Source organism: Pieris rapae, chromosome 8 (assembly GCF_905147795.1).
Source record: "Pieris rapae chromosome 8, ilPieRapa1.1, whole genome shotgun sequence".
Lineage (NCBI taxonomy): Eukaryota > Metazoa > Arthropoda > Insecta > Lepidoptera > Pieridae > Pieris > Pieris rapae.
The window spans coordinates 10,236,360-10,251,225 of NC_059516.1; the positions used below are offsets into that span (position 1 = coordinate 10,236,360).

The window sequence follows — 14,866 nt, forward strand, 5'->3', positions numbered from 1 at the left end:
CAAACGATTTTTAACGTGGCGTGACTTCACACACTAAAGCCCCATATGAAGCAATAATGAACCCTATAACTATGTTTATAAGAATAGTAATTGAATACAATTAAACAATCGCTAGACTCCTGAATCAAAGCTTAAATTACAATGCTTCAATACAGATCGTATTTCAATTGAACCATTTGACAGATGAAAATAGACCGAGAAACGATTGCATTAGGTCCTAATTAGCTTGTAAAGAATGGAGTACCAATGATTTGTAGTAAATAAGTCTTGGAAGACAAAGTGTTGTCTAATTTTGATACAAATGCCTGGACTGACTGGTATTTAGATAGAACTTATGTACGGCAAGAAAGAATTTAGGCGGGAACATTGATTTTGGTCAATATAACCGGTACCTACGTTGTTCTAGACGACGTCGTCATTAACAGTTTTGACTGTAAACTTATGTGGGAATTGGCAACATGTAAGAAAAACAGAAAATGGAACAAGAAAGTACTGTAAACTGGTGCCGAAGGTACATACAGGTAATACCTACCTGTATGTACCTAATTGAAAAAGAAGTAGACAATACATTTAACAGATAGAAAGACCAAATTAAGAAAACAGTGGGAACATGGCTGACATTGGCACAATGCAGATAAGAAAGGGCACGTAGATACCTAAAAATAATGAAATAGAAATATAATTCTGTGTTAAAATGTAAAAGTATTAAAATACTTTTTCAAAAGCCAACAAACATTGAAGTCATTTGAAGAGGAGAAATCGTGTTAACCAACTCAACGTCTGGCGGTGGAATCTAGTTTTCAATCAAAAGCAATAAATATGATCGCATTCTGTCAGTATGTCCTTCGATTGGTAGGAACCGGTCCCTCTGGAAGTATTAATTGCTCTGGCGGAAACCATTACAACTATATTTCAACATCGGTTAAGGGTTATCTACACTTGCAATAAAATCTAAGTTAATTAACATTTCGCCGGTCGTCGGCTCGTTTGGTCATACATATTTAGGAAATGAAACACAATTTCCTAAAGATGAATTTAATTCCAAACTGTCTATCAAAATGGCTTATACATATATCATGTTTATATACAACTATAAGCTGACGTAGCGCTCTAAAACAGAAAAAATAAACAAACTATAAAATACGCAATAAATTTGCTAAACCGAGCACCAAGTCTCGGCAAGTAGGAAGAATAGTCAAGGACAACAATGAAGGCAAATTAATGCGATTTGAAGAGCTTTAAATAATTTATAGCCCGATGTTCTCGAGAGCTCAAGATAGTCAAATGTTTTGATGAATCATCAGCTACGTACTAGAAAATAGCGTATACATTCTCAATCGATTCGACGCCCAAAAAGCGGGCCTATTTCAGTGGGTGAGCTTTGAGTATTGGATGGTATGGATGGGATGGATGGTATAGTTTCCGAATCTCTCCGGGAAGACTTCCACTGGAGATTCGATAGCTCGGAAAATATTGTCTTGTGAAGCAGATCGTAGACGTTCCAACAAGTTCCAACAATCGTAGCCAACAAGGCGGGGCTAATGAAATTTTGTATTAAAACGGCTCGTACGGTGTTGAAACGCAGGAGGCAGGAGGGATTAACCCAAACAAATCTTCATTTAACACCTCCGAAAGGAGAGAAAGCGACAACAATTATTTTAATAGAACCTAATTAAACATTGTCTTTAATGGTCTGCAACTATAACGAAAACTAAAATGGCCGTGACAGATATCGTGTAGGTTAAAGCAGCTAGTACATCTTTAATTGTGTAAGAGGGAAAGTTTTATATACGAAAAAAAACGCTATACGCACGACGCAAGCGCACGCGTGTGAACGACAGAAATAGCATGCCCGAATTATAACATGTCGGATGGCGCCGGCTGCGGCGTCGGCGCCGGCCGCTAGCTAGTCCGTGCGCCCACGCGCAGACATTACGCCCATTTACTACCAATATTGGCCAAATATACCAATATATTTGCATAAAAATTGCTTTTAATATACAAAACCTCGCGATTCGCTATCATAAAACCGGATATTTCCATACTCGTTATTTACGCAGTAATCACAAGGGCCAAGGTTAAAGAGATGGCCCTGGCTGGTGGGTAAATGGACTTGTAATCTATTACACTTGGAAACTGTACTTGAATTATTCGAAATGTAAAACTCCAAAGTTTACATGATCTAAGTTTAAATTCTAACACAATAATAATATCGCAAGTAGATGTAGGCATAACATTGACGTCAAAACAAATTCCAGTAGAAGTGTCGAGGAGGAGTGGCAATCAGAATTCAAAGTAGATGCAGCTTTGTACCTGTCCTAGCATTCCATTAAGCTCATCATGCTATATTTATTGTAGGCGGAGATTAGCTCGTCATTGGACACACCTCACTCGTCCACTGGTCACTTAATACGCAAAACGATTCCCATTATGTTTTATTCAATTTATTAGGTATTATTCCATCAAGTGTTAGGCTAACACAAACTTTGCAAATAGCTGTCAAGCGTAAACAGAGACAAACAGCTTTCTGCCCCTCTTCATAAACCGACTGAATTTATCATATTTTAGTTAATGCCAACGCCAAATAACAAAGGACGTTTTAAATCATTTGTGGAAAAGGAAAACGGTTATAAAGAAACACCAGTCCATTGATGCTGTAAGACACCGGAAGAGGTAACACGTACGCAGCCCGCATATCAAACTACAATTTAGCGATTGAAAAGTGTGTGTGTAAAATTATTATTGTACTGAACAGTTGGTAATGCATAGAGAAATAATATATTTTTACACACACAATAAAAATTATTTAAATTTTCGTTCTTCTAAAGAAGTTATATAAGTATCTTAATACAGCGAGCGAGCTTTAAAGACACAGGGACCAAACTTTTTAATTAAAGAACATAATACATACGTACTTATATACTGTATATGTCTTACATGCAACTACAAATGCGCAGTGTTTTAAATATATATAATATTTATGTGTAAAAACAAATGCAAAACGTTTATCTTTATTTCAATTGATATTACATTTCATAAATATGGGGAAAACACGCATTAATTAATACATAATTATGTACAAACGATGCAAAAGCTACAGAATTTTTATCGTTTCTAGATTCTGTTCTGTCATTTGGTTCCAAGTTGTTTAATAAATCAAGCAATTCGTAACCTTTTCGGGCAAGCATCAAACACTTCAATCAGTTTGAAACATCTTATAGCGGCGTCTCAGGAGAATTCATTAATACTCATTAGTAGTTTGGAACTAATTTCTTATACGAATTATGATAGCATCTCTTGATTTGTATCTGTTTCCGAATTCCACAGAATTTATTTAGTGTTTAACGTTTTTTCAACTCTTCCATAAGGCAAATTTGTCTCTTGGATTAAAGTTTTAGTATCAATTAATAATTATAATATCGGATAAAAGCTTTACGTAAATAATAATTCAGTAAGTAAAGAACAGGGGATAAGGAAACCATCGTCTCCATATTAAGACGGTTTTTAATAAAAACTTTGGACATTTTTGGCATGCTTTCAGATACCAGGCCTATAACCAACAGAGGTGTTGGTCTTGTGTTTTCAACGTGCGATTCTCATCCCTAAGGTAGTAGGGTCCACTCACCCATTTTATCTTTCTATGTTCGCATTGTATTATTTATTTTAATTAGTAGATCGAACTGTGAATAGCTTAATAATAATTAGCCTCTACTTATATTTATTGTGACTCAATCAATCTTTGTACAATCTTTGACATTTTTTTTAGATATATTATTATTGATATTTTATTTTATTTCATTTTAGTTATAGGTACACGTTATTTTAAGTTTCTTTTTGTTAAAGAATTATGCACTTCTTGTACTTTACCCTCTGTAGGTGATTTTTTTATTGTTCCATATTAGGGTTGCCTGAAAGAAATCGCTTGTTTGCGTTACGTAACCTGCTTTTTATATAATATGTATGATTTTTATAACAACGAAGTGTAAATAAATAAAATAAAAATAAATAACGAAATCATAGGCGTGTGTCAGGCACGGGAGGCTGATCACCTACTTGCCTGTTAGATTTACAAATGATCATAACACAGTAAGGATCCACCCAGCGAGTTAAACGTTGTAAGGTTTTGAATAGTTTTAACATAATATCAAAAAGTAATTCCGAATAAATTAGTGACGTATATAATATATATATGTTATGTAATACTATGCTATCGCTAGACCTCTAGAGGCCCCTCGATAAGTGATACTAGGTGACTCTGTCCATCGCACGAGTGTCTAGACGCGAATCTTTTAAAAGTCAACGTTCAATTGATATATTTTTTGTAATCTGAAGACAAAACTACGAATGTTTGGTTTTAATAATTGTTTTGTAAAATTGTACCAATAGTTAATTAAATACTTTTTTAAATTCGAGACTAATATTATTTGTTCTAATTAAAAGAGTTTCCTAATATCTTGAGCATTTTGCAATTGCAATAAAAACAAAAGATAAAAAAATATAAAAAAATAGTTTCCACGAATCAACTTTGCTATGACTGCCTTAAATGGAGATTTATGAAATATTCAATAGACCAATAATCATTTATCGCATAATTACCGGAACATTCTCAAGTATTTCTATAGTACCTACTACTAGAAACGTTGAGAACATTTTAAAGAAAATACATTTCCATGAAAATATCATTAAGCGTTTTCTAGTTAGTTAAAATCTTAAAATAGATATGTATGTAGATAGATACAAAGGTGTCTACAAGATCTAGGTCTGGGCGTGAGTGAACTAACTATATATATATATATATATATATATATATATATATATATATATATATATTACGGGATATCCTACAGTATAGACCGGCAACATTTTTGACACTTCTGGCACTGAGAGTGTACATACTTAATGCTATCGTTATATAAGTTAACTAAATGCCATATAATACTAATCAATATAAACATCTGTGATAAGTTCCGTAAAATGTAAACGAATAATCACGAAGGAATTTATAATTTTAAGACAATTAAAATATGTAGAACATCGGGTGGAATGCGTCCGTGAACACGTCAGAGCGTAACAAAATAGTTTCTTCATGCGTCAAGTGACTTCAACTTATATGGACTTTAAGCCAAATGTACTAGGAATTGCTTAGCTATGAGTAAAATCAAATTAATAAATCGCCTACAAAAACGTTTCTTAAGACGAGTGTCATGTCTAATCGAGCACTGCTTCACGTTCTAAAGCCTTAGAAAGACCTAGAACATGGATAGCTGCTATTCTTGAAGGACCGTAAGTCGAATTCGGATTCAGTGGGTAGCTGGTTCCACATAGTTGAACGACGGGCTGACACGGGCAGATTTTCGTATTCTACATCGATACTAAACACTTTGTTTTTAATTTATGTTTATTATTATTTATTACTTAAGATGTCATGTGGAACATGGTGTAATGTTTCAGTTCCTTACAAATGTTGTGAAAAAAAAAGCTTTTCTATTAAAAAGAGTGGTGGAGAGAACTGGCAGTAAATGTAAAATTAGAAGCATTTAATGTACATTTCTTTTTTTTGGCGTTCATAGGTGTACATTGTTACCTATATGAATAAATAATTTTTAACTTTGACTGACTCTCCATTGTAAATTTCGAAGATATAGAGACACATTTCACTCTTATATTTCACTTACGATCACGATTTATACGGCAAAACATTATTTGCCGGGTCAGTATAAAACGAACGCGACGCTTAGGTATAAAGTTTTGCGAGGGACCGGTTGTGATCACAGGTGCCATACTCAATGGGCTTCATAGATTTGACATCATCGTTATATGCGACATCACAATTAATTACCAAAAGATAAGATATATTATTTATATTTTTTTTACTGGATATCAATATAAGGATAAAAGATGGACACTTGAAACATGAAAATTTACTGGACCCATTGGAAGGAGGACAACGACAAAAGAAGATCGACAGATGACTTCGAACCGGGGGATGATAATGAATGTACTCAAGTAAAGAGAAATGGAAAATGTGGAAGAGCCAATCAAAACTGGAACACTAGAAACTAATACATAAGTTAGACTAAGATGTATTTCATGCATGGATTAATTCAAAAAGCTTTATTAATAATTTTCAATATAGAAATTAGAAACAATGAAGAGTATTGGTTATGACAGACAATTCGTTTCTGTGAAGCTTTAGAACCCAGGTTGTACACCGACAGATTTGATCCATGTGCAATACTTTCGTATGAAAATACTAGTTCGAAGCACGTACCACTCAATTAAATAAAGATATCAATCATACGCCAAGATCAAAAGATTGAATTGCCATAATTATTAATCAAAATAACCAAAAAGGGTGGTCCAATGTGAATGCAATTGTAAAAAGCGAGCGGAAGCCCTCATTGAATACAAAAAGACCATTCACAAATCGAACAAAGCAACCCAAAAACATGACAACAAAAAGTAACGAAAATTGCGTCTACGCAGCGATACCTGCGCTGTGCGCTGTACAATCACCCCCCCCCCCCCCTCGGACCCCGCACGTCGCGCCGCGGCGCCGGCGCCAGTCAGCCGACAAGCAATTATGGCTAAATAAATATCGGCCATGCCTCCAATGCGATAGCAGATGGATTCTGCTATATAGACGACATCATTACATTCCAGGAGCCGATGGCGGCGACTTTTGGGCAGGTGATTATCGCATCCTCTCATTTGCACTGTTATGCTCAAAGGATCTAATTACATTTATTCGTGAACGTAAAGTAAAATCGCTTTTATGAATTAGTTTACTAGTTCTATTATGTACTACTATTTTGTTATGTATAGAGTAACCACAGTTGTATAGAACGTGGTTAACTAGTGTTTTCTATATTATATATATTTCATAAATAAACGAGACAGTAGGTAAGCTGTGCATTTGAACCTTAAGCAAAACTTTATTAATTTAATTTAAATTTGATAAATTATGATACGGATTGTCAAATTAAAAAATACATTTTATAATTAAAAAAAATAGTTGATCAACAAAATAAGATGGTAAAAAATAATTAAATTGATAGCATGAATCAAACGTCTGCGCGGGAGTCATCAAGGCTTTGGCGGGGATGTCTACAGCGAAAGTTAGCAAAAAACTGGCGACAGACAGCCGACTAGCGGCGCGACAGAAAAAAACACCCACAGGTGGCCCCAGGGCCAGGCGCGACGCAAAACATTTCAATATACTATTTTATTATAAGATATCCAAAAGTGTGATTACTGGAAACAGTTATGTTTACAACCGCTATAACATCTGCATGCAACATTGTATGGAGTGATAAAATTTTGTAATTTAAACAGAATTTTGTTACTTTACAATAAAATTGACAAAATCAAAGTAAAAAGTTTAAATTTCGGGGTTATACACGTAAAGCCAAGTTTTGCCTTTCAAATTTGACATTTCCCACGATAGAACCCATAAAACAAAACTGCCTCATTAATCAACGCTCAAAATAAAGTCAGTGATAAAATATTGACTTTCTCATTAATTAACATGCTAACATTGTCCATACGCCTACACGTGAGTACCAAACCGCTGCCGAAATGTGGGTGGTTGAAGGCTCGTAGGCGATGCGCGTGAGTCGATACAACAAATGTCATCACCCGTTATCAGTACTAATTTAATCAATGAAAAACACGATTAACCAATAAAACTGATAATGAAGGACGGGCGAACAATGATACCAGAAATGCGCGAGAGTAGATACGCGGATTGCGATAAAACGAATCATAATTAGGAAATAAAATTTAAGGAAGACAAATACTTGACAAAGGTCACCCGCGGCGCGACTTGTGAGGAAACCGACCGAGGAGTTTAAATAATTACGTACAAAGGATGACGGCGGCTATTGCTTGGCGAATTAAAAAGTTAACGGGCTGCGCGCGCCGAACGTCGCGGCAAAGCGGCGCCAACGCCGTGACCTTGTCTGCTTATCGCGAACGAGTGACCCTCGCGACGGCAGATTAGCTGTTTGTTATATACTTTACCTACGCCGACGCACCACGTAGTAAAAGTGAAGCACTCACAGCTTCTAACTCGCATAAACAACCCACGCGAACGTTTTTTCTACGTTCGTCTGTTCAAACGCAACTGTCATCTCCGCCGATTCCTAGTCAGATATCTGCTCGATTGATACCTAGCAAACCTTTCAAAACAGTTAACGCTTATATGATGTGAGATTGTATAAATGGACTATCCAAAAGCATATATTTATATTCTAGGATACACGAAATGATCGTGGAACGTGTTGTTGTTATTGTGATTGAAAGCAATATTATTGAAATCATACACTCAGCGCCGATCGAAACGCGTGAGCGAAAGATGACGCCACAGCGCACGTAATAAAAGATACAAGAGGCAAACAGTGGCGATAAACATACTGATAGCTGATAACGATTTGCAGTGATACCGTCCAAGTGCAACCGGCTGAAACATTCGCGTGCAGAGTTCTACATGGAAAAATACCAATTGTAAAACATCGGCGAAATCTTAATTATACGCGTCTAGATAAAACAAACAAATGGGTTAGGCGATAAGAAGCGTCGACTTTCTAAAGACATCCTCGCATCGGAGAATCACAACACGAAATCACTAATCGAAACGATCGTTCACACGAACACCGGCTGCGACACATGTAATACACTTGTTGCGCGGGTCAACGGCCTTCACGTACCGGGTTCGCAGAGTCGGCTGAAGTGGTAGGGATTGCAGCAGAGCTGGTCGGTGCAGTGCGGCATCCTGCGCAGCTCGGCGGGCTCCCGCAGGTCGGGGAAGCGGATGGCCCGGAGCACGGGAGGGCGCAGCGCGGCCGGCCCGGGCACGCAGGCCGGGCCGGCCGGGCCCGCGTCCAGCGCGCGAGCCAGCCGCCGCAGCAGGTCGTCCGGCAAGGCGGGCGCGCCGGCCGCTGCCAGCCGCCGCCGGAGCGCGCGTCTCCGGAACATCACATGCCGCCACGGCGTCACGAGCCGCGCGGTCGCCCGCGCCACGCGCCACTTTCGCGTTGCCGACACGTCATCTCTAATCGCGTGCGGCTTCACCACTGAGCCCTGCTGCCACTCCGCCGCTCCGCGAGCCGCTCGCGTGACGTATTGCGGCTGCCATCGCAACATATTGTAATCTCCCCGCATTGCTTGCAAATAATTTGTTGCACTTCAGTGCAATACTCAAGTATTTTAAATAGACAATATAATTAAAGTTCATTATTGTTATGTTTGAAATATAATAATATTTTCAACCGGTGATATTGCAGTAATTCACTGTACATTGGTAATGCTAATTGTTCAAAAATTCATTTTCTTTGAGTGTAAATACGTTGATTTGAAATTTTTTTTAATCAGTAATTTTTTATCACAAGTTTATAAAACAAATACTTTGTAAAATTGTTAAATAAAATTGATCTCATGAACATTACTTATAATTCCCTATAAACGGGGAGTTTTCCCCACTCGTCACCCCACGTAAGGCGAGTCGGGTGTGCAGTAGAGGGAAGGGCGGGGGGGTGTCTGGCGCCACCGGCGGCGTCAGGTGCTTATCTGTGTGTGCGTGCGGCGCCACCGCCCATATACAATGCAGATGTGTTATAACTTTAGCGAACGGACAATATAGAACTGCTTCTCAGAGCCTTGATCAGTAAATAAAATATATGTTTCCGAAAGCTTTAGGTCTTTAACACAGAAATGTTAATTTTATATATTCCATTAGTACGTTATTATGAAAATCTAATTAGGTAATAAAATAAAACCTTTTCTGCAATCTCAGACTATCAAAAACGTTATTACTAGAGTATAGCGAGTCGTAGATACTCTCTTCAGCGTTTTAAATAAGTAATTTTCACGTTTTAATATTGACAAGTATTCATTTATTTAAGTAAATTATTTAAAAAAAATTCAATTAGTTGCCGCTGACCCAAAACCGTATTAAACCAGAATTTTATTGGAGTTGTAAAGGTTATAGTTAGGTTAAAATTGTTTGAAAAATTAAAACTCACTTTTTTTAATATTTACGTAAAAATAATATTTTAAAAAGGCATATCTGTATGAGAGAGCCGTTGTTCTTTGCCCTTCGACGGAATGCGCTCAGCGAGTGGCGACATAGCATCAAGTTAATAAATAACAATGCGTCCGCACCGCGCAGATAACACCGAATCTTTGACATCTCGTGTGCACACGGCCTTACAGCTGTTCAATTGTATGAACGTGCCCTTATCACAAAAAATCATATATGTAGTTCCGTTTCCGTAAAACAGACTTCTACGATTTATTATGTCGTTGGGAATCGAACCTAATAGACATCTGAACTTGACCAACTAAGCCACAGTTTACGTCATTTCAACAACTTTTCAAACTTTAGAATTTTCCCATTTTCTTTTTTTTCCAGCAATTGGTTTTTAAAAGTTAAGATGACAGTTACAATAATAGATCAATAAAATAATTAATTCAATATAATTAAGACAATTTTTATTTATATAAAATAACAATTATTTTCATTTCCTTATTAATACCTGATTATTAAAAATAATGTTTTTTAGTTTAATTGGTTTGCGTATTACTTTTGATTGATTTTTGTGACTGAATTAACCATAAAAGTTATTCATTAATTAAATTAATTATTCAGGAACATTATTTATTGAAGAACGACCGTACAAACCTAATTTGGAATTTATCCCATTCAAACAGATTACAGACGCGACCGTTTAATACGAAATGACTGAATTCTCGTACAAGGTAATCGAAAACACGGAACAAAAATTTTATGAATAAGATTGAGAATGAATGAATTATAAAATAGTGGAGTTCAATCACCACTTCGACTCTTGGCTACAATTCAAACATGTTTGATAGATTTGCACATTTCTCCGCGTTGTCAAACAACGTCGATAGATGGCGACCTACCAAATTTTATTGTTGTATTTCTGAAAACTAAATTGGACAATGTGATATCATCTACGTCAAGAGTTAAGTTAGGTGGTTATTAGTTGTTAAAATATATGTTAAATGAAACTCTTTGTTTCAAACTGAGTGTCAACATCGTTTAAACTCTGAAACATGAGCTTATAACTAACATTGGAGGGGATTGCGACGCTGGATTATGAAAAAACTAACTTGACTTATTGAAGGGTTTTCCAAGTGACACTTATGTTACCTATAAATAATATCAGTGTAAAACAAGAATGTTAATATTACAATTTATTAGTGTGGGAAGGAAAAAAAACTAAAGAGCTCATTTTAGCTTCAAGTGGGCGATGATAGAACACTTTTGCTTTGCTAAAGTCAACCGTTTACGTGTTACGACGACATCGCTGATACGGTAAAATTTTACATAGAATTCAGCAGGGACCTTTGATTTTGGTCAATATGACCAACTCTTGGGGTTTTCGGAGGTCAGGAATTCAAGTGCACAGGCGCTTATTAAAGATTAAAGTTGGTATATAGTACCTACCGGTGACAAACATTTTAAATTTAAGTATAAAACTTTTAAATTTATCAATTTTGCATTAATATTATTACTATGTAGGTTAAGAATATTGCAAATACAGTACATAATAATATTAAGAATAATACGCCATTTTATTTCCTGTTTTACAATAGGTAGTTGTTATATTACATCAATTAATTTGATTTTGTCAGTACGTTAGCCAAGATTATGCAAGTAATATCTCTATATTTATCATTTTTTTATGAATAAACAGGAAGGTTTGCGTAAAGGCCTCCTCCAAAGGTGCCCATTTTTTTATTTTTTTTATTTTTTAATATTGTATAAAAATTGTTTTATATACCAATAAACAATTATATATGGTTTGTTACATAACTCATGTTAAAAGATTTTTGTTTAAGAGTATTTGATTTGATTGATTTTCATGGATCTTTCGCTACGTACTAAAGTTGAGCACTATTCAGATATATTAATGATGTATTTAACTCAATAAAAAGGTATTTTATACTAAAGGTGACTTCAAATTTGATAGTACTTTGATTAACGGCACGAAAGGGCTTTAAACGGCAATACTTAATTTTAATGCAGGTAGGAGGAGGCCTATGTCCTAACATGAAGTCCTACAAACTAGAGACTACTTCCTTTTTGTATTATAATTATTAAGTTGTAATATTTTCGGAATAAAAATGCCTTTTTTAATTATTATTATCATTCAGTGATAATGCATTTAACTATATTGTTAAATCGATAGTTTTGATGTTAATTCGTTATAAATATCAAAGTATACAAGTCTTTTTAATTAATATTTTTAACTTAATGAGTATAGTTATAATTAATCGAAACTTTGAAGCGACGTAATTGCGATCAAGTGATCATATCATAGATAAAAAGATTAGACTCCAAACGATTAATTATTCAACTGGTAATCGAACCTAGAGTCATGCCGACTTTACATATATTAAGAATATGTAGTTAGAAATGTGTATTCATTTATTATATATAAAAACCGTTTGCAATTAATATTTGTTATTAAATGAATTTCTTTCGTAATTCTTCGATTAATCTATTCTTTGAAAAAGGTTTCAACTGATTAGATGAGAGAGATATTACAAGTACGTAGTAATGTATTTATTATTTATATGTAATAAATAAAGTAATAAACATCTGAAAATCTATTTATCCTAATATCAAATAACACATATTTGTTATAGATAATCAATATTTCCAAAAAACATAGACGCCAAACTAATTAAAAATACTTACGTTTACATACGTCAACTGTCATTACACATCGCGCACTTGAATGACAATAAATTTAATTCGTTCACGTGATTTTGCTAAGTTTTTCATCTCGCGACGTGCAGACCTAACTAACGTCGGTACTGAAATGGCGCGAAGATACTGAATGAAACGTACGCATGACAAATTCGTGTTTTTCCTTGTTAATACGTAATAATGCCTCAAGGGGACTTGTGTGAATAGAATGATAGTATATGACACAAATCGCTTGTTTTCAGCTATATTTTATATTGTATTTGTATTTATAAGTAATGTAGTACTTAACATGTTCACTTGAAAAAAAAACATTCACTTTTTAAGACAATTAATTTTGTAAGAGTAATAAATTTATTCGAAAAAAAAACGAAGATCGACTGGAAGCTCCTAAACCATTTCAAAGCTGAAAGAGCACTCCAATGATGATCAGGATGGTGTGATTACCCACGTAGGCCAGAAAACATTTACGAAATAATATCTAATACAATGAAATGTCGGGAGGCACAAAACAATTAAATATAAATGATAGCCAAATTTCAAACAATTTAATTCATTTTTAAAAGATATCAAATGGCTACTATTTTTCACAACACCATTTGTTTATCTGTAATTGCTAGGCAAGATACTCGTCTGTAGCCAAGTTTCATTTTAAAACAAATACAATATAGGTATAGACAATATTAAATACATCTACTGTTTACTTCCTCTCGTTGTGGCATAAGTTTAAAAAAAATCTTTAAACAGAGTTCAGTACTATGAGGTTTTAATAAAATAAAATTAGACAATTGTCAGTGTTGTATATGTACATTTAAAAATGAATCTTCTACCTGTACGAACTAATGCTGTACATTTTCACCCAGGCTTTCATAGTTTTATAAGCGTGGCGATTTCTGAAATCTTCGGAGTTACGCCCCGAGAGTAAAGCCAGGCGTAGGCACTCTCTTCAACAATTATATGTATTGCATTGATTCGTTACATGGCAATTAACATCACATTATTTCGCTTAAATGCACGCGAGGGAATCATCTAGAATAAGAATAAAATCCACTATTAATTTAAAGAAGCCCGTAACCCAGGAACCGTACACTTCTAGTTAAAGTATTGTTATGGCTTTACTGGTTCCATAGATCAATTCTTCAAATATTTTAAATTTCAGATAATAGTTATGGTTATTTTGTGTTTCTTTGCAATGTGACGCGCATCGCGCTCGTTGAAATCTAATCATCCATATTCCTGAATTTTCCTGTTTCAAAGTATTTCTGGAGATCGTTACCGAAAAATAATTTAGTAATTGTCTATGATATTTATACTGGACTTTAATTGCACATAACCTATCAGTTAAAAAAACACTTCAAAGATGTTTTATCCTGCAAATACTGTCGACTCCCGTTTATTTGAATCTCTTCATAATTTGATTTACTTCGATTATTGAATAAAACCAATGTTAATTGGTCCCCTATTGATAATTTTAAGTTGAAGGAATAGTATTTATTTATTTATTTTGTAGTCCTACAGCTAACATAAATGATATATAATTACAAACAAATACACTGAAAATATAGCCATAGAATCTTTTTGTAGTAAACTGTATAATATATATCAAATCATACAGCTTACTACAAAAAGATTCAAAGATTTACAAACGGGATCAAACAAAAAAGTATTCAATACAATTCAATTTAATTAGCAATGCCTAATTTGGTGGTGTTGTGTGATGGTGTAAAAGTGTGGGTATGTACGTGATGGTGTGTATGTAGTGTGTGCTCATGATGCAGTTGATTTTGCGCTATGGATAGTCTTAATACACTTTTTAACCACATTCCGCGATAACCTAAACAAGTCAAGGCTTAAATAGTGGTCATTGTATGTCGGGGCTGCGCGATACAAAACTGAGTTTTTTGAATAGTTTGTGTTGATGTGAAGAACATGAAACAAAGCACGATTATGAGTCTTGTAGGCAGGTATTGCTCGCTTACATGCCATAATTTGATGTCCAGATCCCTACTCTCCTATAATTTCAGTGGTTGCACACACCTTTCAATTGTTTTTTAAAATCATTTGACATGACAGACTGATTTTACGAAAGATATACATGAACATAATATACCTATAATAAAAGGTAAA

The 14,866-nt window shown here is 34.9% G+C and overlaps 1 protein-coding gene across 2 annotated transcripts in view; it reads right to left on the minus strand.

Annotated features, from left to right (window-relative positions):
• Window positions 1-9,226, minus strand: part of LOC110992049 (mothers against decapentaplegic homolog 6) — a 28,224-nt gene extending 18,998 nt beyond the window's left edge. Inside the window, exon 1 of one of the 2 annotated variants that reach the window (XM_022257709.2) lies at window positions 8,709-9,226. In XM_022257709.2, coding sequence (XP_022113401.1) covers window positions 8,709-9,162 — 454 coding nt within the window. In that variant the 5' untranslated portion in view covers window positions 9,163-9,226. The remainder of the gene's footprint in view (window positions 1-8,708) is intronic. The other variant, XM_022257708.2, reaches the window with a different exon arrangement.
• Window positions 9,227-14,866: the final 5,640 nt, after the last annotated feature.